Source organism: Salvelinus fontinalis, chromosome 40 (assembly GCF_029448725.1).
Source record: "Salvelinus fontinalis isolate EN_2023a chromosome 40, ASM2944872v1, whole genome shotgun sequence".
In the NCBI taxonomy this organism is placed as follows: Eukaryota; Metazoa; Chordata; class Actinopteri; order Salmoniformes; family Salmonidae; genus Salvelinus; species Salvelinus fontinalis.
Genome location: NC_074704.1, coordinates 2,864,462 through 2,889,429, shown reverse-complemented (window position 1 = coordinate 2,889,429; position 24,968 = coordinate 2,864,462). Strand labels below are relative to the sequence as shown.

General features: G+C 43.3%; 2 protein-coding genes across 5 annotated transcripts; both read left to right on the top strand.

Annotated features, from left to right (window-relative positions):
* Positions 1 to 342: 342 nt before the first annotated feature.
* LOC129839034 (uncharacterized) lies at positions 343 to 6,490 on the top strand. 4 transcript variants are annotated; one of them, XM_055906297.1, is made up of 3 exons: positions 345 to 1,238; positions 1,347 to 2,102; positions 2,139 to 6,490. In XM_055906297.1, the coding sequence occupies exons 1-3, from the start codon at positions 802 to 804 to the stop codon at positions 2,647 to 2,649; spliced, it is 1,704 nt and encodes a 567-aa protein (XP_055762272.1). In that variant the 5' UTR covers positions 345 to 801; the 3' UTR covers positions 2,650 to 6,490. The 4 variants fall into 4 exon arrangements, with proteins under 4 accessions (XP_055762270.1, XP_055762272.1, XP_055762271.1 ...); XM_055906295.1 differs by having other exon boundaries at positions 343 to 2,102; XM_055906296.1 differs by having other exon boundaries at positions 1,347 to 6,490.
* On the top strand, positions 6,476 to 21,264 carry LOC129839035 (cytochrome P450 3A27-like). Its single transcript, XM_055906298.1, has 13 exons — positions 6,476 to 6,564; positions 7,374 to 7,467; positions 8,022 to 8,074; positions 10,342 to 10,441; positions 10,669 to 10,782; positions 13,259 to 13,347; positions 15,539 to 15,687; positions 15,981 to 16,108; positions 16,535 to 16,613; positions 17,158 to 17,318; positions 18,451 to 18,677; positions 18,925 to 19,087; positions 19,972 to 21,264. The coding sequence occupies exons 1-13, from the start codon at positions 6,491 to 6,493 to the stop codon at positions 20,086 to 20,088; spliced, it is 1,548 nt and encodes a 515-aa protein (XP_055762273.1). The 5' UTR covers positions 6,476 to 6,490; the 3' UTR covers positions 20,089 to 21,264.
* Positions 21,265 to 24,968: the final 3,704 nt, after the last annotated feature.

The window sequence follows — 24,968 nt, the reverse complement described above, 5'->3', positions numbered from 1 at the left end:
CATATATATGGAATATGTTATATATATAAAAATATAATATATATGTTATGTTATATATATAAATATATGATATATATGTTATGTTATGTTATATAAATATATAATATATATGTTATGTTATATATATATAAATATATAATATATATGTTATGTTATATATATATAAATATATAATATATATGTTATGTTATATATATAAATATATAATATATATGTTATGTTATATATATAAATATTTAATATAATGTTCTGTTATATAAATATATAATATATATGTTATGTTATATATATATAAATATATAATATATATGTTATGTTATATATATATATAAACATATGTATGTTATGTTATGTTATATATATAAATATATAATATATATGTTATGTTATATATATATTTAATATATATGTTATGTTATGTTATATATAGAAACTTATAAATGTTATGTTATGTTATATATATAAATATATAATATATATGTTAAGTTATGTATATAAATATATGATATATATATTATGTTATATATATAAATTTTTAATATACACTGCTCAAAACAGTAAAGGGAACACTTAAACAACACAATGTAACTCCAAGTCAATCACACTTCTGTGAAATCAAACTGTCCACTTAGGAAGCAACACTGATTGACAATAAATTTCACATGTTAATGTGAAATTTGACACCAAATAAAATATTTTAAAATTTAGTTTTCAGGACTGAAACATACCTTCAATGTACATCCTTGTGGATCTTGGGTTTACGACAGGAGGTACCAGCCTTATGGATCTTGGGTTCAGGACATGGGGTACCAGCCTTATGGATCTTGGGTTCATGACATGGGGTACCAGCCTTATGGATCTTGGGTTCATAACATGGGGTACCAGCCTTATGGATCTTGGGTTCAGGACATGGGGTACCAGCCTTATGGATCTTGGGTTCATGACATGGGGTACCAGCCTTATGGATCTTGGGTTCAGGACATGGGGTACCAGCCTTATGGATCTTGGGTTCAGGACATGGGGTACCAGCCTTATGGATCTTGGATTCAGGACATGGGGTACCAGCCTTATGGATCTTGGGTTCATGACATAGGGTACCAGGCTTATGGGTCTTGGGTTCATGACATGGGGTACCAGCCTTATGGATCTTGGGTTCATGACATGGGGTACCAGCCTAATGGGTCTTGGGTTCATGACATGGGGTACCAGCCTTATGGGTCTTGGGTTCATGACATGGGGTACCAGCCTTATGGGTCTTGGGTTTATGACATGGGGTAACAGCCTTATGGGTCTTGGGTTCATGACATGGGGTACCAGCCTTTTGGATCTTGGGTTCATGACAGGAGGTACCAGCCTTATGGGTCTTGGGTTCATGACAGGAGGTACCAGCCTTATGGGTCTTGGGTTCATGGCATGGGGTACCAGCCTTATGGGTCTTGGGTTCATGACATGGGGTACCAGCCTTATGGGTCTTGGGTTCATGACATGGGGTACCAGCCTTATGGATCTTGGGTTCATGACAGGGGGTACCAGCCTTATGGATCTTGGGTTCGTTACATGGGGTACCAGCCTTATGGGTCTTGGGTTTACGACAGGAGGTACCAGCCTTATGGATCTTGGGTTCATGACAGGAGGTACCAGCCTTATGGTTCTTGGGTTTGTGACATGGGGTACCAGCCTTATGGATCTTGGGTTTGTGACATGGGGTACCAGCCTTATGGGTCTTGGGTTTGTGACATGGGGTACCAGACTTATGGATCTTGGGTTTGTGACATGGGGTACCAGCCTTATGGATCTTGGGTTTGTGACATGGGGTACCAGCCTTATGGATCTTGGGTTCATGACAGGAGGTACCAGCCTTATGGGTCTTGGGTTCGTGACATGGGGTACCAGCCTTATGGATCTTGGGTTCATGACAGGAGGTACCAGCCTTATGGGTCTTGGGTTTACGACAGGAGGTACCAGCCTTATGGGTCTTGGGTTTACGACAGGAGGTACCAGCCTTATGGGTCTTGGGTTTACGACAGGAGGTACCAGCCTTATGGGTCTTGGGTTTACGACAGGAGGTACCAGCCTTATGGATCTTGGGTTCGTGACATGGGGTACCAGCCTTATGGATCTTGGGTTCATGACAGGAGGTACCAGCCTTATGGGTCTTGGGTTTACGACAGGAGGTACCAGCCTTCTGGGTCTTGGGTTTACGACAGGAGGTACCAGCCTTATGGGTCTTGGGTTTACGACAGGAGGTACCAGCCTTATGGGTCTTGGGTTTACGACAGGAGGTACCAGACTTATGGGTCTTGGGTTTACGACAGGAGTTACCAGCCTTATGGATCTTGGGTTCATGACATGGGGTACCAGCCTTATGGATCTTGGGTTCATGACATGGGGTACCAGCGTTATGGGTCTTGGGTTTACGACAGGAGGTACCAGCCTTATGGATCTTGGGTTCATGACATGGGGTACCAGCCTTATGGATCTTGGGTTCATGACATGGGGTACCAGCCTTACGGATCTTGGGTTCATGACATGGGGTACCAGCCTTATGGATCTTGGGTTCACGACAGGAGGTACCAGCCTTATGGGTCTTGGGTTTACGACAGGAGGTACCAGCCTTATGGATCTTGGGTTCATGACATGGGGTACTAGCCTTATGGGTCTTGGGTTTACGACAGGAGGTACCAGCCTTATGGATCTTGGGTTCATTACATTAGGGTACCAGCCTTATGGATCTTGGGTTCATGACATGGGGTACCAGCCTTATGGATCTTGGGTTCATGACATGGGGTACCAGCCTTATGGATCTTGGGTTCACGACAGGAGGTACCAGCCTTATGGGTCTTGGGTTCATGACATGGGGTACCAGCCTTATGGGTCTTGGGTTCGTGACATGGGGTACCAGCCTTATGGATCTTGGGTTCATGACAGGAGGTACCAGCCTTATGGATCTTGGGTTCATGACATGGGGTACCAGCCTTATGGGTCTTGGGTTCATGACAGGAGGTACCAGCCTTATGGATCTTGGGTTCATGACAGGAGGTACCAGCCTTATGGATCTTGGGTTCATGACATGGGGTACCAGCCTTATGGGTCTTGGGTTCGTGACATGGGGTACCAGCCTTATGGGTCTTGGGTTCAGGACATGGGGTACCAGCCTTATGGGTCTTGGGTTCGTGACATGGGGTACCAGCCTTATGGATCTTGGGTTCATGACAGGAGGTACCAGCCTTATGGATCTTGGGTTCATGACATGGGGTACCAGCCTTATGGGTCTTGGGTTCATGACAGGAGGTACCAGCCTTATGGATCTTGGGTTCATGACAGGAGGTACCAGCCTTATGGATCTTGGGTTCATGACATGGGGTACCAGCCTTATGGGTCTTGGGTTCGTGACATGGGGTACCAGCCTTATGGGTCTTGGGTTCAGGACATGGGGTACCAGCCTTATGGATCTTGGGTTCAGGACAGGAGGTACCAGCCTTATGGGTCTTGGGTTCGTGACAGGGGGTACCAGCCTTATGGGTCTTGGGTTCGTGACAGGAGGTACCAGCCTTATGGATCTTGGGTTCAGGACATGGGGTACCATCCTTATGGATCTTGGGTTCATGACAGGAGGTACCAGCCTTATGGATCTTGGGTTCAGGACATGGGGTACCATCCTTATGGATCTTGGGTTCATGACATGGGGTACCAGCCTTATGGATCTTGGGTTCAGGACATGGGGTACCAGCCTTATGGCTCTTGGGTTCATGACATGGGGTACCAGCCTTATGGATCTTGGGTTCATGACATGGGGTACCAGCCTTATGGATCTTGGGTTCATGACATGGGGTACTAGCCTTATGGGTCTTGGGTTCGTGACATGGGGTACCAGCCTTATGGGTCTTGGGTTCAGGACATGGGGTACCAGACTTATGGATCTTGGGTTCAGGACAGGAGGTACCAGCCTTATGGGTCTTGGGTTCGTGACAGTGGGTACCAGCCTTATGGGTCTTGGGTTCGTGACAGGAGGTACCAGCCTTATGGATCTTGGGTTCAGGACATGGGGTACCATCCTTATGGATCTTGGGTTCATGACAGGAGGTACCAGCCTTATGGATCTTGGGTTCATGACAGGAGGTACCAGCCTTATGGATCTTGGGTTCAGGACATGGGGTACCATCCTTATGGATCTTGGGTTCAGGACATGGGGTACCAGCCTTATGGATCTTGGGTTCATGACATGGGGTACCAGCCTTATGGATCTTGGGTTCAGGACATGGGGTACCAGCCTTATGGATCTTGTGTTCAGGACATGGGGTACCAGCCTTATGGATCTTGGGTTCAGGACATGGGGTACCAGCCTTATGGATCTTGGGTTCATGACATATGGTACCAGGCTTATGGGTCTTGGGTTCATGACATGGGGTACCAGCCTTATGGGTCTTGGGTTCATGACATGGGGTACCAGCCTTATGGGTCTTGGGTTTATGACATGGGGTACCAGCCTTATGGGGTTTGGGTTCATGACATGGGGTACCAGCCTTATGGATCTTGGGTTCATGACATGGGGTACCAGCCTAATGGGTCTTGGGTTCATGACATCGGGTAACAGCCTTATGGGTCGTGGGTTCATGACATGGGGTACCAGCCTTATGGGTCTTGGGTTCATGACATGGGGTACCAGCCTTTTGGATCTTGGGTTCATGACAGGAGGTACCAGCCTTATGGGTCTTGGGTTCATGACAGGAGGTACCAGCCTTATGGGTCTTGGGTTCATGGCATGGGGTATTTGCCTTATGGGTCTTGGGTTCATGACATGGGGTACCAGCCTTATGGGTCTTGGGTTCATGACATGGGGTACCAGCCTTATGGATCTTGGGTTCATGACAGGGGGTACCAGCCTTATGGATCTTGGGTTCGTTACATGGGGTACCAGCCTTATGGGTCTTGGGTTTACGACAGGAGGTACCAGCCTTATGGATCTTGGGTTCATGACAGGAGGTACCAGCCTTATGGATCTTGGGTTTGTGACATGGGGTACCAGCCTTATGGATCTTGGGTTCAGGACATGGGGTACCAGCCTTATGGATCTTGGGTTCAGGACAGGAGGTACCAGCCTTATGGGTCTTGGGTTCGTGACAGGGGGTACCAGCCTTATGGGTCTTGGGTTCGTGACAGGAGGTACCAGCCTTATGGATCTTGGGTTCAGGACATGGGGTACCATCCTTATGGATCTTGGGTTCATGACAGGAGGTACCAGCCTTATGGATCTTGGGTTCATGACAGGAGGTACCAGCCTTATGGATCTTGGGTTCAGGACATGGGGTACCATCCTTATGGATCTTGGGTTCATGACATGGGGTACCAGCCTTATGGATCTTGGGTTCAGGACATGGGGTACCAGCCTTATGGATCTTGGGTTCAGGACATGGGGTACCAGCCTTATGGATCTTGGGTTCATGACATGGGGTACCAGCCTTATGGATCTTGGGTTCATGACATGGGGTACTAGCCTTATGGGTCTTGGGTTCGTGACATGGGGTACCAGCCTTATGGGTCTTGGGTTCAGGACATGGGGTACCAGACTTATGGATCTTGGGTTCAGGACAGGAGGTACCAGCCTTATGGGTCTTGGGTTCGTGACAGGGGGTACCAGCCTTATGGGTCTTGGGTTCATGACAGGAGGTACCAGCCTTATGGATCTTGGGTTCAGGACATGGGGTACCATCCTTATGGATCTTGGGTTCATGACAGGAGGTACCAGCCTTATGGATCTTGGGTTCATGACAGGAGGTACCAGCCTTATGGATCTTGGGTTCAGGACATGGGGTACCATCCTTATGGATCTTGGGTTCATGACATGGGGTACCAGCCTTATGGATCTTGGGTTCAGGACATGGGGTACCAGCCTTATGGATCTTGGGTTCAGGACATGGGGTACCAGCCTACTCATTGACTCCCACGGATTACAATTATAAAGAGTTTACGCAAATATTATCATCGCAGTTCTTATTGCAGGACTTTAAATGTGGGAAATCACCTCACAACTCAGCCTATAGTGCCTATTGAACATTCATATTTTAATGTACAGCCTTACCTGTGGAAATGTGAAGTGAATTGAACATTCATATTTTAATCCAATCTAATCCAAATATTATATTATATTTACTATTTATGTCTATTTGCATCATGTTCAATATTGGACCCTTATTTTGAAGGCGAACTGCAAATTCCATTGTGGCTCATCATTATTCTAGCTAGCATCACACAGGTGCTTTTCCGACGGGATAAAATAATCCCTTGCAACCTGCACAGTCTCAAACAGAGTACGGAGAACAGCAACGGTCGGTAGTCGAGATCTGTCGCGTGCACAGAAAAACCACACTAGAACCGGACAGAAAAAACAACTCAAAACCTGTCAGACCATCGGAGAAGTGAACTCGAACGAGCCTGAGAGAAAACGAAGCCTTTGTTTTCAGAAGCAGCGGGGAGCCGAACCGGAGGAAAGATGATGAGTTTTCTGCCATACTTCTCCGCTGAGACGTGGACCCTCCTGGCACTCCTCATCACCCTCATTGTAGTGTAAGGTCTTCAAATCAAATCAAATGTTATTTGTCACATTTATTGTAGTTCACCGGTGTAGATTAACAGTGAAATGCTTAGTTAGGGGTCCTTTTCCAACAATGATAACATTGTTTGTGCAAGTGCATTGGAAGTGCATGTAGAGGTCAACTGTACAAAAGTAAGTTTGTTGAAATTATACTTTCAGTTCCTGTTGATACTATGTTCCTGTCTTACTTCTGCCTAACACATGATAGCAATAAGAGGAAGAAGGATTAGGAAACTAACCACAAATAACAATAAACTGAACTCTGCCTAGCAGAGACATCTTTGTATTAGCAACTATTAATTATGAGTTTATATGGTGTTAAAGTTAAGGGACATCACCCTGGGCGGGGTGAACCTCAGTAGGGGATAAAAAGGGAAAACACCATCTTTTGAACTGAGTTACAAATTACTGTAAGTGTAAACTCCGGGTTCCTTATTAAACAAACTAACCTCTGATCAAATAAGTTTTCTGTGGTCTCTTGTATTAAGGTAGAAAACCCTTACACAATATACAGAATAACATGGCTATATACAGGGATACTATACTTAATCTGACTTCTCTAGAACATATTACTAGTTACTGTGTGTGTGTGTGTGTGTGTGTGTGTGTGTGTGTGTGTGTGTGTGTGTGTGTGTGTGTGTGTGTGTGTGTGTGTGTGTGTGTGTGTGTGTGTGTGTGTGTGTGTGTGTGTGTGTGTGTGTGTGTGTGTGTGTGTGTGTGTGTGTGTGTGTGTGTGTGTGTGTGTGTGTGTGTGTGTGTGTGTGTGTGTGTGTGTGTACAGGTATGGGTACTGGCCCTATGGTGTGTTCACTAAGATGGGTGTCCCTGGTCCCAAACCCCTACCTTACTTTGGCACAATGATGGAGTATAGAAAGGTTAGTACCCGTTCAGAATAAACATCTCATATTTTAAACAATAGTGTTATTTCCCCCCATGTAAAACAATACATTGAGAAGGAAAAAGAGGACTTTTCGGTTGTTTAAACAATAGATAAATAAAATATCATATGAGACATGATCAGTCTAGAAGTTGTGTTATTGACCCTGGGGACCATAGAAAATAATAAACCCTCCTCAACCCTCACCTGTTTCAGGTGTGTTCTCTGTTCAGGTGGAGGACACACCTACATGACCTTCTAGGGCATGAATCAGCAGTTTCTCTCTCTCTCTCTCTCTCTCTCTCTCTCTCTCTCTCTCTCTCTCTCTCTCTCTCTCTCTCTCTCTCTCTCTCTCTCTCTCTCTCTCTCTCTCTCTCTCATTCTCTCTCATTCTCTCTCTCTCATTCACTCTCTCCCACTCTCACTCTCTCTCATTCACTCTCTCTCTCATTCACTCTCTCTCTCACTCTCTCTCTCTCTCTCTTATTCACTATCTCACTCGATCTCTCTCTGTCTCTCTGTCTCTCTCTCTGTGTCTCTCTCTCTGTGCAGGGCATCACTAACTTTGACACAGAGTGCTTTCAGAAGTATGGGAGAATCTGGGGGTGAGTTCAGTTATCTGTACCGTACTAGGATGACTCACACATGTACTATGCTCTTTCAATTCATCACCTGCTCGAGCTGTCATGTGACCATGAGGAATGGTATTATTAATAGTATCAACAACCACAATAATGTTTTCTTTGTAGTTTTATATGAGCTTGTTAAATGTTTGTAGTTTTATAAGAGCTGGTTAAAAGTTTGTAGTTTTATAAGAGCTGGTTAAAAGTTTGTAGTTTTATAAGAGCTGGTTAAAAGTTTGTAGTTTTCTATGAGCTGGTTAAATGTGTTTCTCCTCTGTGAAGGATCTATGATGGGATGGAGGCTGTTCTGTGTACCATGTAGGATTGTAGGTGTACTCAGACCCCTTCACTTTTCCACATGTTGTTACATTACTGCCTCATTCTAAAAATGGATTTAATCGTTTTTCCCTCATCAATCTACACACACAATATCCATAATGACAAAGCCAAACAGGTTTTTTGATTTTTTTGCAAATGTATAAAAATGTCAAACTGAAATCTAACATTTACATAAGTATTCAATCCCTTTACTCAGTACTTTGCTAAAGTACTTTTGGCGGCATTTACAGCCTCGTGTCTTCTTGGGTATAATGATACAAGCTTGGCACACCTATATTTGGAGAGTTTCTCCAATTCTTCTCTGCAGATCTGGTCTCTGGCTGGGCCACTCAAGGACATTCAGAGACTTGTCTCAAAGCCACTCCTGCGTTGTCTTGGCTGTGTGCTTAGGGTTGTTGTCCTGTTGGAAGGTGAACCTTCGCCCCCAGTCTGAGGTCCTGAGCGCTCTCGAGCAGGTTTTCATCAAGGATATCTCTGACCTATGCTCCGTTCATCTTTCCCTCGATCCTGACTAGTCTCCCAGTCTCTGCCACTAAAAACCTCCCCACATCAAGATTCTGTCAGCACCATGCTTCACCGTAGCGATGGTGTCAGGTTTCCTCCTGACGTGACGCTTGGCATTCAGGCCAAAGAGTTCAATTTTGGTTTTGTCAGACCAGAGAATCTTGTTTCTCATGGTCTGAGAGTCCTTTAGGTGCCTTTTGACAAACTCCAAGCGGGCTGTCATGTGCCTTTTACTGAGGAGTGGCTTCCGTCTGGCCACTCCACCATAAAGGCCTGATTGGTGGAGTGCTGTAGAGATGGTTGTCCTTCTGGAAGGTTCTCCCATCTCCACAGAGGAACACTGGAGCTCTGTCAGAGTGACCATCAGGTTCTTAGTCACCTCCTTGACCAAGCACCTTCTACCCCGATTGCTCAAGGAAGAGTCTTGGTGGTACCAGATTTCTTCCATTAAAGAATAATGGAGGCCACTTTGTTCTTGGGGACCTGCAGAAATGTTCCCCAGACCTGTGGCTCAACACAATCCTGTCTCAGAGCTCTACGGAGAATTCCTTCAACCTCATGGCTTGGTTTTTACTCTGACATGCACTGTCAACTGTGTGACCTTATATAGACAGGTGTGTGCCTTTCCAAATAATGTCCAATCAATGGAGTTTACCACAGGTAAACTCCAATCAAGTTGTAGAAACATCTCAAGCATGATGGAAACAGGATGCACCTGAGCTCAATTTGGAGTCTCACAGCAAACGGCTTGAATACTTATGTAGATAAGGTATTTCTGTTTTTCGCTTCTCGTTATTGGGTATTATGTGAAGGTTTATGAGGGTTTTTATTTATTTAATCAATTTTAGAATGAGGCTGTAACTTAACAAAATGCCGCTGTGAAGGAAATATGATGGGAGGATCTGTGAATGATCTATGATGGGAGGCAGTCTGTTCTGTGTATCATGTAGGTGTATATATAGTGGTTAAAGCCAGGTGTGTCTCTCCTCTGTGAAGGATCTATGATGGGAGGCAGCCTATTCTGTGTACCATGTAGGTGTATATATAGGGGGTTAAAGCCAGGTGTGTTTCTCCTCTGTGAAGGATCTATGATGGGAGGCAGCCTGTACCATGTAGGTGTATATATAGTGGTTAAAGCCATGTGTGTTTCTCCTCTGTGAAGGATCTATGATGGGAGGCAGCCTGTTCTGTGTATCATGTAGGTGAATATATAGTGGTTAAAGCCAGGTGTGTTTCTCCTCTGTGAATGATCTATGATGGGAGGCAGCCTGTACCATGTAGGTGTATTTATAGTGGTTAAAGCCATGTGTATTTCTCCTCTGTGAAGGATCTATGATGGGAGGCAGCCTGTACCATGTAGGTGTATATATAGTGGTTAAAGCCAGGTGTGTTTCTCCTCTGTGAAGGATCTATGATGGGAGGCAGCCTGTTCTGTGTATCATGGACAAAAGCATGATCAAGACCGTCCTGATTAAAGAGTGTTACAACATCTTCACCAACCGCAGAGTGAGACAAACACACACACACACACACATCCCCCTAATGATAATCTGAATAATAATTATCCTAAAATTATTACTTATATTATTAATACATTATTTGTGGCATTCATTATTCATACATTTTAAAGTAGTGTGAATATTATGTAATCATTACTATGACTATCATTACTATACTATCACTATGATCATTATTAAATCATATCATTGTTATATCCGTCCTCCATGTTTTAGAACATCATTCTGAGTGGCGAGCTGTTTGATGCGGTGTCCCTTGCCGAGGACGATACATGGAGACGGATCCGCAGTGTCCTCTCACCTTCCTTTACCTCTGGACGACTAAAAGAGGTAGAACCATCCCTCCATCTCTCCCTTTCTATCAACTTGTACATAAACGCTTTATAACTTGTTATTAACTTAACTATAGGTTGTTACAAACTCTTTACGAACTCATTATAGCTTGTTATAAACGATTAACTCATTATAGCTTGTTATAAACTCTTTACGAACTCATTATCGCTTGTTATAAACAATTAACTCATTATAGCTTGTTATAAACTTTTTTCTAACTCATTATAACTTGTTATAAACTATTAACTCATGATAGCTTGTTATAAACTATTAACTCATTATAGCTTGTTATCAACTCTTTACTAACTCATTATAGCTTGTTATAAACTATTAACTCATTATAGCTTGTTATAAACTCTTTACTAACTCATTATAGCTTGTTATAAACTATTAACTCATTATAGCTTGTTATAAACTATTAACTCATTATAGCTTGTTTTAAACTCTTTATAGCTTGTTATAAACTCTTTACTAACTCATTATAGCTTGTTATAAACTATTAACTCATTATACCTTGTTATAAACTCTTTACTAACTCATTATAGCTTGTTATAAACTATTAACTCATTATAGCTTGTTATAAACTCTTTATAGCTTGTTATAAACTATTTACTCATTATAGCTTGTTATAAACTATTAACTCATTATAGCTTGTTATAAACTATTAACTCATTATAGCTTGTTATAAACTCAAACCTAAATCAAATCAAATTGTATTCGTCACAAACACATATTTAGCAGATGCGGGTGTAATGAAATGCTTGTGTTCCTAGCTCCAACAGTGCACTAATATCTAACAATACACAACAATACACACAAGTCTAAATGTAAAATAATGAAATTAAGAAATATAGAAATATTAGGATGAGCAATGTCGAAGTATGGAATTTATAAGTATATTTTTTTTAATAGAATTTACCTTTATTTAATTAGGCAAGTCAGATATGAACAAATTCTTATTTACAATGACTGCCTAGGAACAGTGGGTTAACTGCCTTTTTTCAGTGGCAGAACAGCTGATTTTTACCTTGTCAGGTCCGGGATTCGTCCTAGCAACCTTCTGGTTACTAGTCCAACGTCCTAACCACTAGGCTACCTGCCTCCCTATATGTGATGGGATGTATAGACATTATGTACATTTTGTTGATAGCAAATCTGTAGAATACATGGAATTGTATACAGTTGAAGTCGGATGTTTACATACACTTAGTTTGGAGTCATTAAAACTCGTTTTTCAACCACTCCACTAATTTATTGTTGACAAACTATAGTTTTGGCAAGTCGGTTAGGACATCTACCTTGTGCATGACAAAAGTCATTTTTCCAACAATTGTTTACACAGACAATTTCACTTATAATTCACTGTATCACAAATTCAGTGGGTCAGAAGTTTACATACACTAAGTTGACTGTGCCTTTAATTAAACAGCTTGGAATGTTCCAGATAATGATGTCATGGCTTTCCTTCCTGCTTGACATCATGGGAAAATCAAAAGAAATCAGCCAAGACCTCCGAAAAAAAATGTAGACCTCCACAAGTCCGGTTCATCCTTGGGAGCAATTTCCAAACGCCTGAAGGCACCACGTTCATCTGTACAAACAATAGTACGCAAGTATAAACACAATGGGACCACGCAGCCGTCATACCGCGCAGGAAGGAAACACGATCTGTCTCCAAGAGATGAACGTACTTTGGTGCAAATCAATCCCAGAACAACAGAAAGGACCTTGTGAAGATGCTGGAGGAAACAGGTACAAAAGTATCTACATCCACAGTAAAACGTCCTATATCGACATAACCTGAAAGGCTGCTCAGCAATGAATAAGCCACTGCTCCAAAACCGCCATAAAAATGCCAGACTACGGTTTGCAACTGCACATGGCGACAAAGATTGTACTTTTGGAGAAATGTTCTCTGGTCTGATTAAACAAAATTAAACTGTTTGGCCATAATGACCATCGTTATGTCCCAATGGATATGGGAGTTTATCAAAATCGTGTTTGTTTTCAAATTCTTTGTGGATCTGTGTAATCTGAAGGAAATATGTCCCTAATATAGTCATACATTGGGCAGGAGGTTAGGAAGTGCAGCTCAGTTTCCACCTCATTCCGTGGGCAGTATGCACATAGCCTGTCTTCTCTTGAGAGCCAGGTCTGCCTATGCCAACCTTTCTCAATAGCAAGGCTATGCTCACTGAGTCTGTACATAGTCAATGCTTTCCTTAAGTTTGTGTCAGTCACAGTGGTCAGGTATTCTGCCACTGTGTACTCTCTGTTTAGGGCCAAATAGCATTCTAGTTTGCTCAGTTTTTTTGTTAATTCTTTACATCTCTACATCTCTACCTCCCTACCTCTCTGTCTCTACCTTGTCTCTCTGTCTCTCTACCTCTCTACCTTTCTCTCTCTCCCTCTCTCGCTCTACCTCTCTCTCTACTTCAATCTCTCTCTCTGTCTCTCTCTCTCTCTCCTCTAGATGTTTGGTATCATGAAGCAGCACTCTGCTAACCTGTTGAATGGAATGAAGAAGCAGGCAGATAAAGACCAGCCCATCGAAGTGAAGGAGTGAGTCCTGATTCCTAACCTCTGGCTTTTCACCTTACACCTCTGAGTCTTGATTACAATACACACACACATGTAGCCACCCTTTGCCTTGATGACAGCTTTGCACACTCTTGGCCTGAGGTAGAGTACCTCATGATAAGCTGTAGATCACACTATCTACAAAGAGAGTTTTCATCTATAATTTTCATAGCCGTCTATTTACCACCACATACCGATGCTGGCAGTAAGATCACACTCAACCAGCTGTATAAGTTCATAAGTAAACAAGAAAATGCTCATCCAGAAGCGGCGCTCCAAGTGGCCGGGGACTTTGATGCAGGGAAACTTAAATCAGTTTGATCTAATATCTACCACCATGTCACATGTGCAACCAGAGAAAAAAAACTATAGACTACCTTTACTCCACACACAGAGACGCGTACAAAGCTCTCCCTCGCCCTCCATTTGGCATGCGCGGACCAACTGGCAAGTGTCTTCACTGACATTTTCAACCTCTCCCTGACCGAGTCTGTAATACCTACATGTTTCAAGCAGACCACCATAGTCCCCGTGGCCAAGAAAGCGAAGGTAACCTGCCTACATGACTAGCATACCGCCCCAACAGATCCATAGCACTCACGTCGGTAGCCATGAAGTGCTTTGAAAGGCTGGTCATGGCTCACATCAACACCATCATCCCGGAAACCCTACACCCACTCTAATTCACCTACCGCCCCAACAGATCCACAGATGATGCAATCTCTATTGCACTCCACACTGCCCTTTCCCTCCTGGACAAAAGGAACACATGCATGAATATGCTGTTCATTGACTACAGCTCAGCATTCAACACCATAGTGCCCACAAAGCTCATCACTAAGCTAAAGACCCTGGGACTAAACACCTCCCTCTGCCACTGGATCCTGGACTTCCTGACGGGCCGCCCCCAGGTCTGCCACACTGATCCTCAACACGGGGGCCCCTCATGGGTTGTGCTTAGTCCTCTCCTGTACTCCCAGTTCACCCACGACTGCCTGGCCAAGGACGACACCAACACCATCATTAAGGTTGCTGATGACAAAACAGTGGTAGGCCTGAACACCGACAACGATGAGGCAGCCTATAGGGAGGAGGTCAGAGACCTGGCAGTGTGGTACCAAGACAACAACCTCTCCCTCAATGTGAGCAAGACAGAGTATCTGATCGTGGACTACAGGTAAAGGAGGACCAAACACGCCCCCATTCACATCGCCGGGGCGGTAGAGAAGTGTGTCGAGAGTTTCAAGTTTCTTGGTGTCCACATCACCAACAAACTAACATGGTTAAAACACACCAACACAGTTGTGAAGAGGGCACGACAATGCCTTTTCCCCCTAAGGAGACTGAAAAGATTTGGCATGGGTCCCCAGATCCTCAAAAAGTTCTACAGCTGCACCATCGAGAGCATCCTGACCGGTTGCATCACCGCCTTGTATGGCAACTGCTCGTTATCTGACAGTAAGGCGCTACAGAGCGTAGTGCGTACGGCCTAGTACATCACTGGGGCAAAGCTTCCTGCCATCCAGAACCTATATACTAGGTGGTGTCAGAGGAAGGTCCCAAAAATTGTCAAAGACTCCAGTCACCCGGGGCCTCCTAAGTGGTGGTCTAAGGCATCGCAGTGCTGATGTACTAGGCTGTGATGTACTAGGCTGGGATGTACTAGGCTGTGATGTACTCGGCTGGGATGTACTACACCTGGGCATCGCAGTGCTAGCTGTGCCACTAGAGATCCTGGTTCGAGTCCAGGCTCTGTCGCAGCCGCATGCCGTAAGACTGCTGAACAATTAATCAAATGGCTACCCAAACTATTTACATATTTTTTACTTTAGTTTATTTTGTAAATATTTTCTCAACTCTATTTCTTGAACTGCATTGTAAGTAAGCATTTCACAGTAATGTCTACACCTGTTGTATTTGGCGCATGTGACAAACACATTTGATTTGATTTAGTTGTGTGGTCGGTAGTTGTGGTCAGTAGTTGTGTGGTCAGTAGTTGTGTGGTTGGTAGTTGTGTGGTCAGTAGCTGTGGTCAGTAGTTGTGTGGTCGGTAGCTGTGGTCAGTAGTTGTGGTCAGTAGTTGTGTAGTTGTGGTCAGTAGCTGTGGTCAGTAGTTATGGTCAGTAGTTGTGTAGCTGTGGTCAGTAGGTGTGTAATTGTGGTTGTGTTGCAGGTTCTTTGGGCCCTACAGTATGGATGTGGTCACCAGCACAGCCTTCAGTGTGGACATGGACTCTCTGAACAACCCTTCAGACCCCTTCGTCTCCAACGTCAAGAAGATGATCAAGTTTGACCTGTTCAACCCACTATTGCTCCTAGTCGGTGAGACCACACACAACACACACACACACACACACACACACACACACACACACACACACACACACACACACACACACACACACACACACACACACACACACACACACACACACACACACACACACACACACACAAGGACACAAAGTTGTACTTTTTAATCAAATGCAGTTGTATATCTTTTTATAAAACTTTGTCTCCACCTCTCCTCATCCTCCCCAACCTCTCCCCTCCTCCCTTCCTCTCCTCTTCCCTCCCTTCCTCCTCCCTCCTCCTCTTCTCTCCTCCTTCTCCAGTGTTGTTTCCCTTCATAGGTCCTATCTTGGAGATGATGAAGTTTTCTTTCTTCCCGACTGCGGTGTTGGACTTCTTTTACGCCTCGCTGGCTAAGATCAAATCTGGACGTGACACTGGGAACTCAACTGTAAACATGTTTTATATTTATATTTGATTGTTATGTTGGTATTTTCATCTGTACATTTGTATTGTAATATTATGTATTTATTTATTATAAAACTATGTAACTATGTAATTTAGCTAGTGATTTGCACCAATATGAAACGTCCATATCGATATTATGTTGGAATTTAAAAACACTATTATTGGGACCCAAACATCTACATTCATATTAGAATCTGTTTGTGTTGGTTGTGATTGGACCAGATCCATTAGAATCTGTTTGTGTTGGTTGTGATTGGACCAGATCAATTAGAATCTGTTTGTGTTGGTTGTGATTGGACCAGATCAATTAGAATCTGTTTGTGTTGGTTGTGATTGGACCAGATCCAGTAGAATCTGTTTGTGTTGGTTGTGATTGGACATATTTGACCTAAATTCATTCTGCTCGCAGAATCGGGTGGATTTCTTACAACTGATGATTGACTCTCAGAAAGGCAACGACACAAAGACAGGAGAGGAACAGACTAAAGGTACCTGCCAAACACAAACCTGGAAACTACTGTTACAAACACGCACCTGTAAACTACTGTTACAAACAAACACCTGTAAATTACAGTTTCAAACAGACACCTGTTACAAACACACACCTGTAAACTACTGTTACAAACACACACCTGTTACAAACACATACCTGTAAACTACTGTTACAAACACACACCTGTAACCGACTGCTACAAACACACACCTGTTACAAACACACACCTGTTACAAACACACACCTGTAAACTACTGTTACCAAAACACACCTGTTACAAACACACACCTGTTAACAACATACACCTGTAGTCTACTGTTACAAACACACACCTGTTACAAACACACACCAATAAACTACTGTTACAAATACACACCTGTTACAAACACACACCTGTTAACAACATACACCTGTAATCTACTGTTACAAACACACACCTGTTACAAACTATTCTCTTGGTCTCTCTCTCTATTTCTCTTCTCCTCTCCCCTTCTCTCCTTTCCTCTCCTCTCCTCTCCTCTCTCTCTCTCCTTCCACAGGACTGACTGATCATGAGATCTTGTCTCAGGCCATGATCTTCATCTTCGGTGGCTACGAGACCAGCAGCAGTACTATGAGTTTCCTGGCCTATAACCTGGCAACCAATCCCCACACCATGACCAAACTGCAGGAGGAGATAGATACTGTGTTCCCCAACAAGGTAACCCCCACACCATGACCAAACTGCAGGAGGAGATAGATACTGTGTTCCCCAACAAGGTAACCCCCACACCATGACCAAACTGCAGGAGGAGATAGATACTGTGTTCCCTAACAAGGTAACCCCCATGTCATGACCAAACTGCAGGAGGAGATAGATACTGTGTTCCCCAACAAGGTAACCCCCACACCATGACCAAACTGCAGGAGGAGATAGATACTGTGTTCCCCAACAAGGTAACCCCCACACCATGACCAAACTTCAGGAGGAGCTAGATACTGTGTTCCCCAACAAGGTAACCCCCACAACATGACCAAACTGCAGGAGGAGATAGATACTGTGTTCCCTAACAAGGTAACCCCCATGTCATGACCAAACTGCAGGAGGAGATAGATACTGTGTTCCCCAACAAGGTAACCCCCACATCATGACCAAACTGCAGGAGGAGGTAGATACTGTGTTCCCCAACAAGGTAACCCCCACACCCTGACCAAACTGCAGGAGGAGATAGATACTGTGTTCCCCAACAAGGTAACCCCCACAACATGACCAAACTGCAGGAGGAGATAGATACTGTGTTCCCTAACAAGGTAACCCCCATGTCATGACCAAACTGCAGGAGGAGATAGATACTGTGTTCCCCAACAAGGTAACCCCCACATCATGACCAAACTGCAGGAGGAGATAGATACTGTGTTCCCCAACAAGGTATTGTGATTTGTATGTAACCACAGTGTCAAATGTGGTGAGGTACTGATGTGTGTGTAATCCCAGTGCCGTGAGGTACTGATGTGTGTGTAACCCCGGTGCCAGATGTGGTGAGGTACTGATGTGTATGTAACCACGGTGCCAGATGTGGTGAGGTACTGATGTGTGTGTAACCCCGGTGCCAGATGTGGTGAGGTACTGATGTGTATGTAACCACGGTGTCAGATGTGGTGAGGTACTGATGTGTGTGTAACCCCGGTGCCAGATGTGGTGAGGTACTGATGTGTGTGTAACCCCGGTGCCAGATGTGGTGAGGTACTGATGTGTGTGTAACCCCGGTGCCAGATGTGGTGAGGTACTGATGTGTGTGTAACCACGGTGCCAGATGTGGTGAGGTACTGATGTGTATGTATCCATGGTGCAGGCTCCTATCCAGTACGAAGCTCTGATGCAGATGGACTATTTGGACTGTGTGTTGAACGAGTCTCTGAGACTGTACCCCGTCGCCCCGCGACTGGATAGGGTCGCCAAGAAGACGGTGGAGATCAACGGCATCGTCATCCCCAAAGACTGCGTTGTCATGGTTCCCACGTGGACCCTCCACCGTGACCCAGAGATCTGGTCCGACCCTGAGGAGTTCAAACCAGAGAGGTACTGGACCGCACCGTAACCACAATCCAACCATGACACAACCTTAATACAACCACAGTACAACCATAACCCAACCTTAATACAACCACAGTACAACCAGAATAAAAACACAAGATCATTACTAAATTTTGCTACAACGTAACTAGAGTGCATCATAGTACTTCAGTGCAATGTGTAATGTGTCTGAACCACAACCACAAATCAACTACAATACAATGTGTAATGTGTCTGCCCTCTCCCTGTCCAGGTTCAGTAAGGAGAACAAGGAGTCTATTGATCCGTACACGTACATGCCGTTTGGGGCGGGGCCCAGGAACTGTATTGGGATGCGCTTCGCCCTGATCATGATCAAACTGGCCATGGTCGAGATCCTCCAGAGTTTCACTTTCTCCGTCTGCGACGAGACCGAGGTGAGACGCTCACCTGAGCACACAGAATATGACATCATCAAACATCACTAGCATTCATAGATAGAGGTTGCACTTGCCACCACCTGTTTTATTAACATGGTCACTGCCTGTTTTAACATGGTCAGCACCTGTTTTAACATGGTCAATACCTGTTTAACTTGGTCACCGCCTGTTTTAACATGGTCATTGCCTGTTTTAACATGGTCACTGTCTGTTTTAACATGGTCAGCACCTGTTTTAACATGGTCACTGCCTGTTTAAACATGGTTATCGCCTGTTTTAACATGGTCAGCACCTGTTTTAACATGGTCACTGCCTGTTTTAACCTGGTCACTGCCTGTTTTAACATGGTCAGCACCTGTTTTAACATGGTCACTGCCTGTTTTAACATGGTCACTGCCTGTTTTAACATGGTCACTGCTTGTTTTAACATGGTCACTGCCTGTTTTAACATGGTCACCGCCTGTTTTAACATGGTCACTGCCTGTTTTAACATGGTCACCGCCTGTTTTAACATGGTCACTGCCTGTTTTAACATGGTCAGTACCTGTTTTAACATGGTTAGCATAATTTTTAACATGGTCACTGGCTGTTTTACCATGCTCACTGCCTGTTTTAACATGGTCAGCACCTGTTTTAAAATGGTCACCATCTGTTTTAACATGGCCTGTTATTCTCTATAGATCATGTTGGAGATGGACAACCAGGGTTCTGTTCTGTTATTCTCTATAGATCCTGTTGGAGATGGACAACCAGGGTTCTGTTCTGTTATTCTCTGTAGATCATGTTGGAGATGGACAACCAGGGTTCACTTCTGTTATTCTCTATAGATCCTGTTGGAGATGGACAACCAGGGTTCAGTTCTGTTATTTTATTCTCTGTAGATCCCGTTGGAGATGGACATCCAGGGTCTGCTGATGCCAAAACGACCAATCAAACTGAGGATGGAGCCCCGTAGCAACACCCCTAGCAACACCACCGCCACCTCTCCAACAACATGACCGAATGCAGGAGCACCCTACCCTGGATTATCTCTCACTCACACACACACACACACACACACACACACACACACACACACACACACACACACACACACACACACACACACACACACACACACACACACACACACACACAAAAGGGCTATACTACAGACAGAAATACTCCTCACCCCGCTAATGATCCTGGGCTGGTGTGGTTACATGTGGTCTGCGGTTGTGAGGCCGGTTGGACGTACTGCAAAATTCTCTAAAATAACATTGGAGGCGGCTTATGGTAAAGAAATGAACATTAAATTCTCTGGAAATAGCTCTGGTGTGCATTCCTGCAGTCAGCATGCCAATTGCTGACTGTGGCATTGCGATATGTGTTGTGTGACAAAACTGCACATTTTAGAGTGGCCTTTTATTGTACAAGATGCACCTGTGTAATGATCATGCTGTTTAATCAGTTTCTTGGTATGCCACACCTGTCAGGTGGATGGACTATCTTGACAAAGGATGAAATGCTCACCAACAAGGATGGAAACATTTGTGGACAACGTTTTAGGGAAACAGGCTTTTTGTGCGTATGGAACATTTCTGGGATCTTTAATTTCAGCTCATGAAACATTTTTGTTCAACAGCCTCACCATCTATCTATCTATCGATCGGCTACTGAATATTCAGTCCTTATCCTGCTATAGGCTACTGAATATTCAGTCCTGACCCTGTTATAGGTTACTGAATATTCAGGCTGGGATTCAATAGGCTACTTAATATAATATGATAATTAGACTGCATTCACAATGAATGTTCAGTTCAGTCAGTTCAATCATAAATTAATTCTGGTCTCAGTTTGAGTAGGACTCAGAAACCCATTTCCACCAGATGAAAGAAAGATAGTAATACTATGGATGCATTAGGGGTACATGTCTTGTTAAAGTTAGACACCAGGAGGTATTACATCCATGGCATGATGTCATGTCTGGATCCTGCACACTACTGGCTGGTGGCTGGAATTCTCCTAGAATGTAGAACTCTAGCTGGTGTTCTGTAGAACTCTCATTCTGTTCCTCTGGGGGTTCTGCTGTCCAGTCATTCCAAAATAGAATCTTTACTGTCTGTTGAGATGATCCCTGCAGCTGCTTTGCTTCAACTTTAATCATCACAAACCAATAAAAATCATCACACTAATGAACAAGGTCGTCTGTGTATTTATTAACATTCATAGTACAAAACATTATAGATCGTCTACTGTAGGTATGTTGGTTGAAGCTCAGTGTTAAATTCAAATATCTTTACCATCATCTAAACCAATCTCTATGAAAATTAACAAATCAACTTGATTGGACACACAACACACTCACACTTTTTTTTGGTTACTTCCATGTGTTATTTCATAGTTTTGATGTCTTTGCTATTATTCTACAAAGTAGAAAACAGTAAAAATAAAGAAAAACGAATGAGTAGGTGTGTCCAAACTTTTGACTGGTACTGTACGGTACAGTTGAAGTCCGAAGTTTACATACACTTAGGTTGGAGTCATTAAAACTAGTTTTTCAACTCCACGAATTTCTTGTTGACAAACAATTAGCCTTTTAAAATTATAAACTTGGATTAGCTAACACAACATGTCTTTGGAACACAGGAGTGATGGTTGCTGATAATGAGCCTCTGTACGCCTATGTGGACATTCCGTAACAAATCAGCTGTTTCCACCTACAATCATTTACAACATTAACAATGTCTACACTGTATTTCTGAACAATTTGCTTTTCTTTCAAAAACAAGGACATTTCTAAGTGACCCGAAAATGTTGAACGGTAGTGTGTGTGTATATATATATATATATATACAGTGGAAGTTGGAAGTTTACATAGACTTAGGTTGGAGTCATTAAAACTCGTTTTTCAACCACTCCACGAATTTCTTGTTGACAAACTATAGTTTTGGCAAGTCGGCTAGGACATCTACTTTGTGCATGACACAAGTACTTCTTCCAACAATTGTTTGACAGATTATTTCACTTCTAATTCACTGTATCACAATTCCACTGGGTCAGAAGTTTACATACACTAAGTTGACTGCCTTTAAACAGCTTGGAAAATTCCAGAAAATGATGTCCTGCCTTTTAGAAGCTTGACTCATTGGAGTCAATTGGAGGTGTACCTGTGGATGTATTTCAAGGCCTACCTTCAATCTCAGTGCCTCTTTGCTTGACATCATGGGAAAATCAAAAGAAATCAGCCAAGACCTCAGACAAAAAAATTGGAGACCTCCACAAGTCTGGTTCATCCTTGGGAGCAATTTCCAAACGCTTGAAGGTACCACGTTCATCTGAACAAACAGTTTTACGCAAGTATAAACACCATGGGACCACGCAGCCGTCACACCACTCAGGAAGGAGATGCGTTCTGTCTCTTAGAGATGAATGTACTTTGGTGCAACAAGTGCAAATCAATCCCAGAACAACCGCAAAGGACCTTGTGAAGATGCTGGAGGAAACATGTACAAAAGTATCTATGTCCATAGTAAAACGAGTCCTATATCGACATAACCTGAAAGGCCGCTTGGCAAGGAAGAAGCCACTGCTCCAAAACCGCCATAAAAAAGCTAGACTACGGTTTGCAACTGCACATGGGGACAAAGATTGTACTTTTTGGAGAAATGTCCTCTGGTCTGATGAAACAAAAAGAGACCTGTTTGGCATTAATCACCATCATTATGTTTGGAGGAAAAAGGGGGTGGCTTGCAAGCTGAAGAACACCATCCCAACCGTGAAGCACAGGGGTGGCAGCATCATGTTGTGGGGGTGCTTTGCTGCAGGAGGGACTGGTGCACTTCACAAATTAGATGGCATCTTGAGGCAGGAAAATTATGTGCATATATTGAAGCAACATCTCAAGAGATCAGTCAGGAAGTTGATGCTTGGTCGCAAATGGGTCTTCCAAATGGACAACGACCCCAAGCATACTTCCAAAGTTGTGACAAAATGCCTTAAGGACAACAAAGTCAAGGTATTGGAGTGGCCATCACAAAGCCCTGACCTCAATCCTATAGAACATTTGTGGGCAGAACTGAAAAAGCATGTGTGAGCAAGGAGGCCTACAAACCGGACTCAGTTACACCAGCTCTGCCAGGAGAAATGGGTCAAAATTACTCAATTTAAGGTGGAAAGCTTGTGGAAGGCTACCCGAAACGTTTGACCCAAATTAAACAATTTAAAGGAAATGCTACCAAATACTAATTCTGTGTAGGTAAACTTCTGACCTACTGGGAATGTGATGAAAGAAATACAAACTGAAATAAATAATTATCTCTACTATTATTCTGACATTTTAACATTCTTAAAATAAAGTGGTTGTAATGGCTGTCATCTTCCTCCTCGTCTGAGGAGGAGAAGTTTGAAGGATCGGAGGACCAATGCGCAGCGTGGTAATTGTTCATCTTATTTAATGGAAGTGAACAACTCAAAATACAAAAACAACAAAGTGAAAACAGAAACAGTTCTATCTGGTGCAGACACACAAAGACTGAAAACAACCACCCACAAAACCCAACAGAAAACAGGCTACCTAAATATGGTTCCCAATCAGGGACAACGATTGACAGCTGCCTCTGATTGAGAACCATATCAGGCCAAACACACAAATACAACACAGAAACACAAAACATAGATTACAAACCCAACTCACGCCCTGACCACACTAAAACAAAGAAAATACAAAAGAACTATGGTCAGAACGTGACAGTGGTGATTCTAATTGACCTAAAACAGAATTTTTTTACTAAGATTAAATGTCAGGAATTATGAAAAACTGAGTTTAAATGTATTTGGCTAAGGTGTACATAAACTTCCGACTTTAACTGTATATAAGGCTCAAATATTCATGTTTCAGGTGAGATCTATGCACAGTAAGTTTTTTGTCAATTAGGCTATTCTTTAAATATTTTTAACGGTGTCCCAATTACTTGGCTACTGTTAAATCCCAGTTTTTCAACCGTGCAGATTTATCTCGGCTATACAGTTCCGGTCGAAAGGGACACATGGTCAGTTAGATAACTGCTACACGTTCTGTTTTGAAATGGCTATCTATCTATCGATCGATCGATCGATCGATCGATCGATCGATAGATAGATAGTCTGTTCTATGTCATTATTTTATACCTGCTGCTGGAAGTGTCGGTAAGGCTCTCAGCTCCGGCCCAAGTCAAGCTCCATATATGACGATACGAACGTTTATTTCAAAGAGCGCTCCATAAGCCACGCCCCAGTGGGCAGAGCTAGGCATGTTGGAGTGGGACGGACACCTTTTAATATGCTGAAGAGCCTCTCATTTTACAATGGGTCCGCCGGGGTTCTGTGTTTCCTGGTTATGGTAATATATTTGAGACCAGTGTATTGCAGTTCATTTCGTCTTTGACTTTACTGTATCTCTCAGTAGTTAATAGGGAAACAACAACGAGTCCCAGACAATTCGCAATAGAACATACCAGAGGAGGGCATCGTTTACTACCTCAATTATTGGGATCATCTGGTTATCACCAGGTGTTGGTTATCTGGTTATCACCAGGTGTTGGTTATCTGGTTATCACCAGGTGTTGGTTATCTGGTTATCACCAGGTGTTGGTTATCTGGTTATCACCAGGTGTTGGTTATCTGGTTATCACCAGGTGTTGGTTATCTGGTTATCACCAGGTGTTGGTTATCTGGTTATCACCAGTGTTCGGAATACTTTAAGCTCGTTGACTAAACAGACCATTGGATGCCTTTTCCGACGGATATTTATTTGTCAAAGGTCCGCGGTGGGATCAGTGTAAACTATGCGATTAAAATGGAGACGGGTTTATAGCAGTGAATGTCTTCTATTAATTTACTGTTATAGTGTTTCTACGTA

Coding starts and splice junctions, on each gene's coding strand:
- LOC129839034 (XM_055906294.1), top strand. CDS start 2,727: ATGGATCTTGGGTTCATGACATGGGGTACCAGCCTTATGGATCTTGGG.
- LOC129839035 (XM_055906298.1), top strand. CDS start 6,491: ATGATGAGTTTTCTGCCATACTTCTCCGCTGAGACGTGGACCCTCCTG. Junction 10,442..10,668: donor ACATCTTCACCAACCGCAGA/GTGAGACAAACA, acceptor TCCATGTTTTAG/AACATCATTCTGAGTGGCGA. Junction 17,319..18,450: donor ATACTGTGTTCCCCAACAAG/GTAACCCCCACA, acceptor TCCATGGTGCAG/GCTCCTATCCAGTACGAAGC.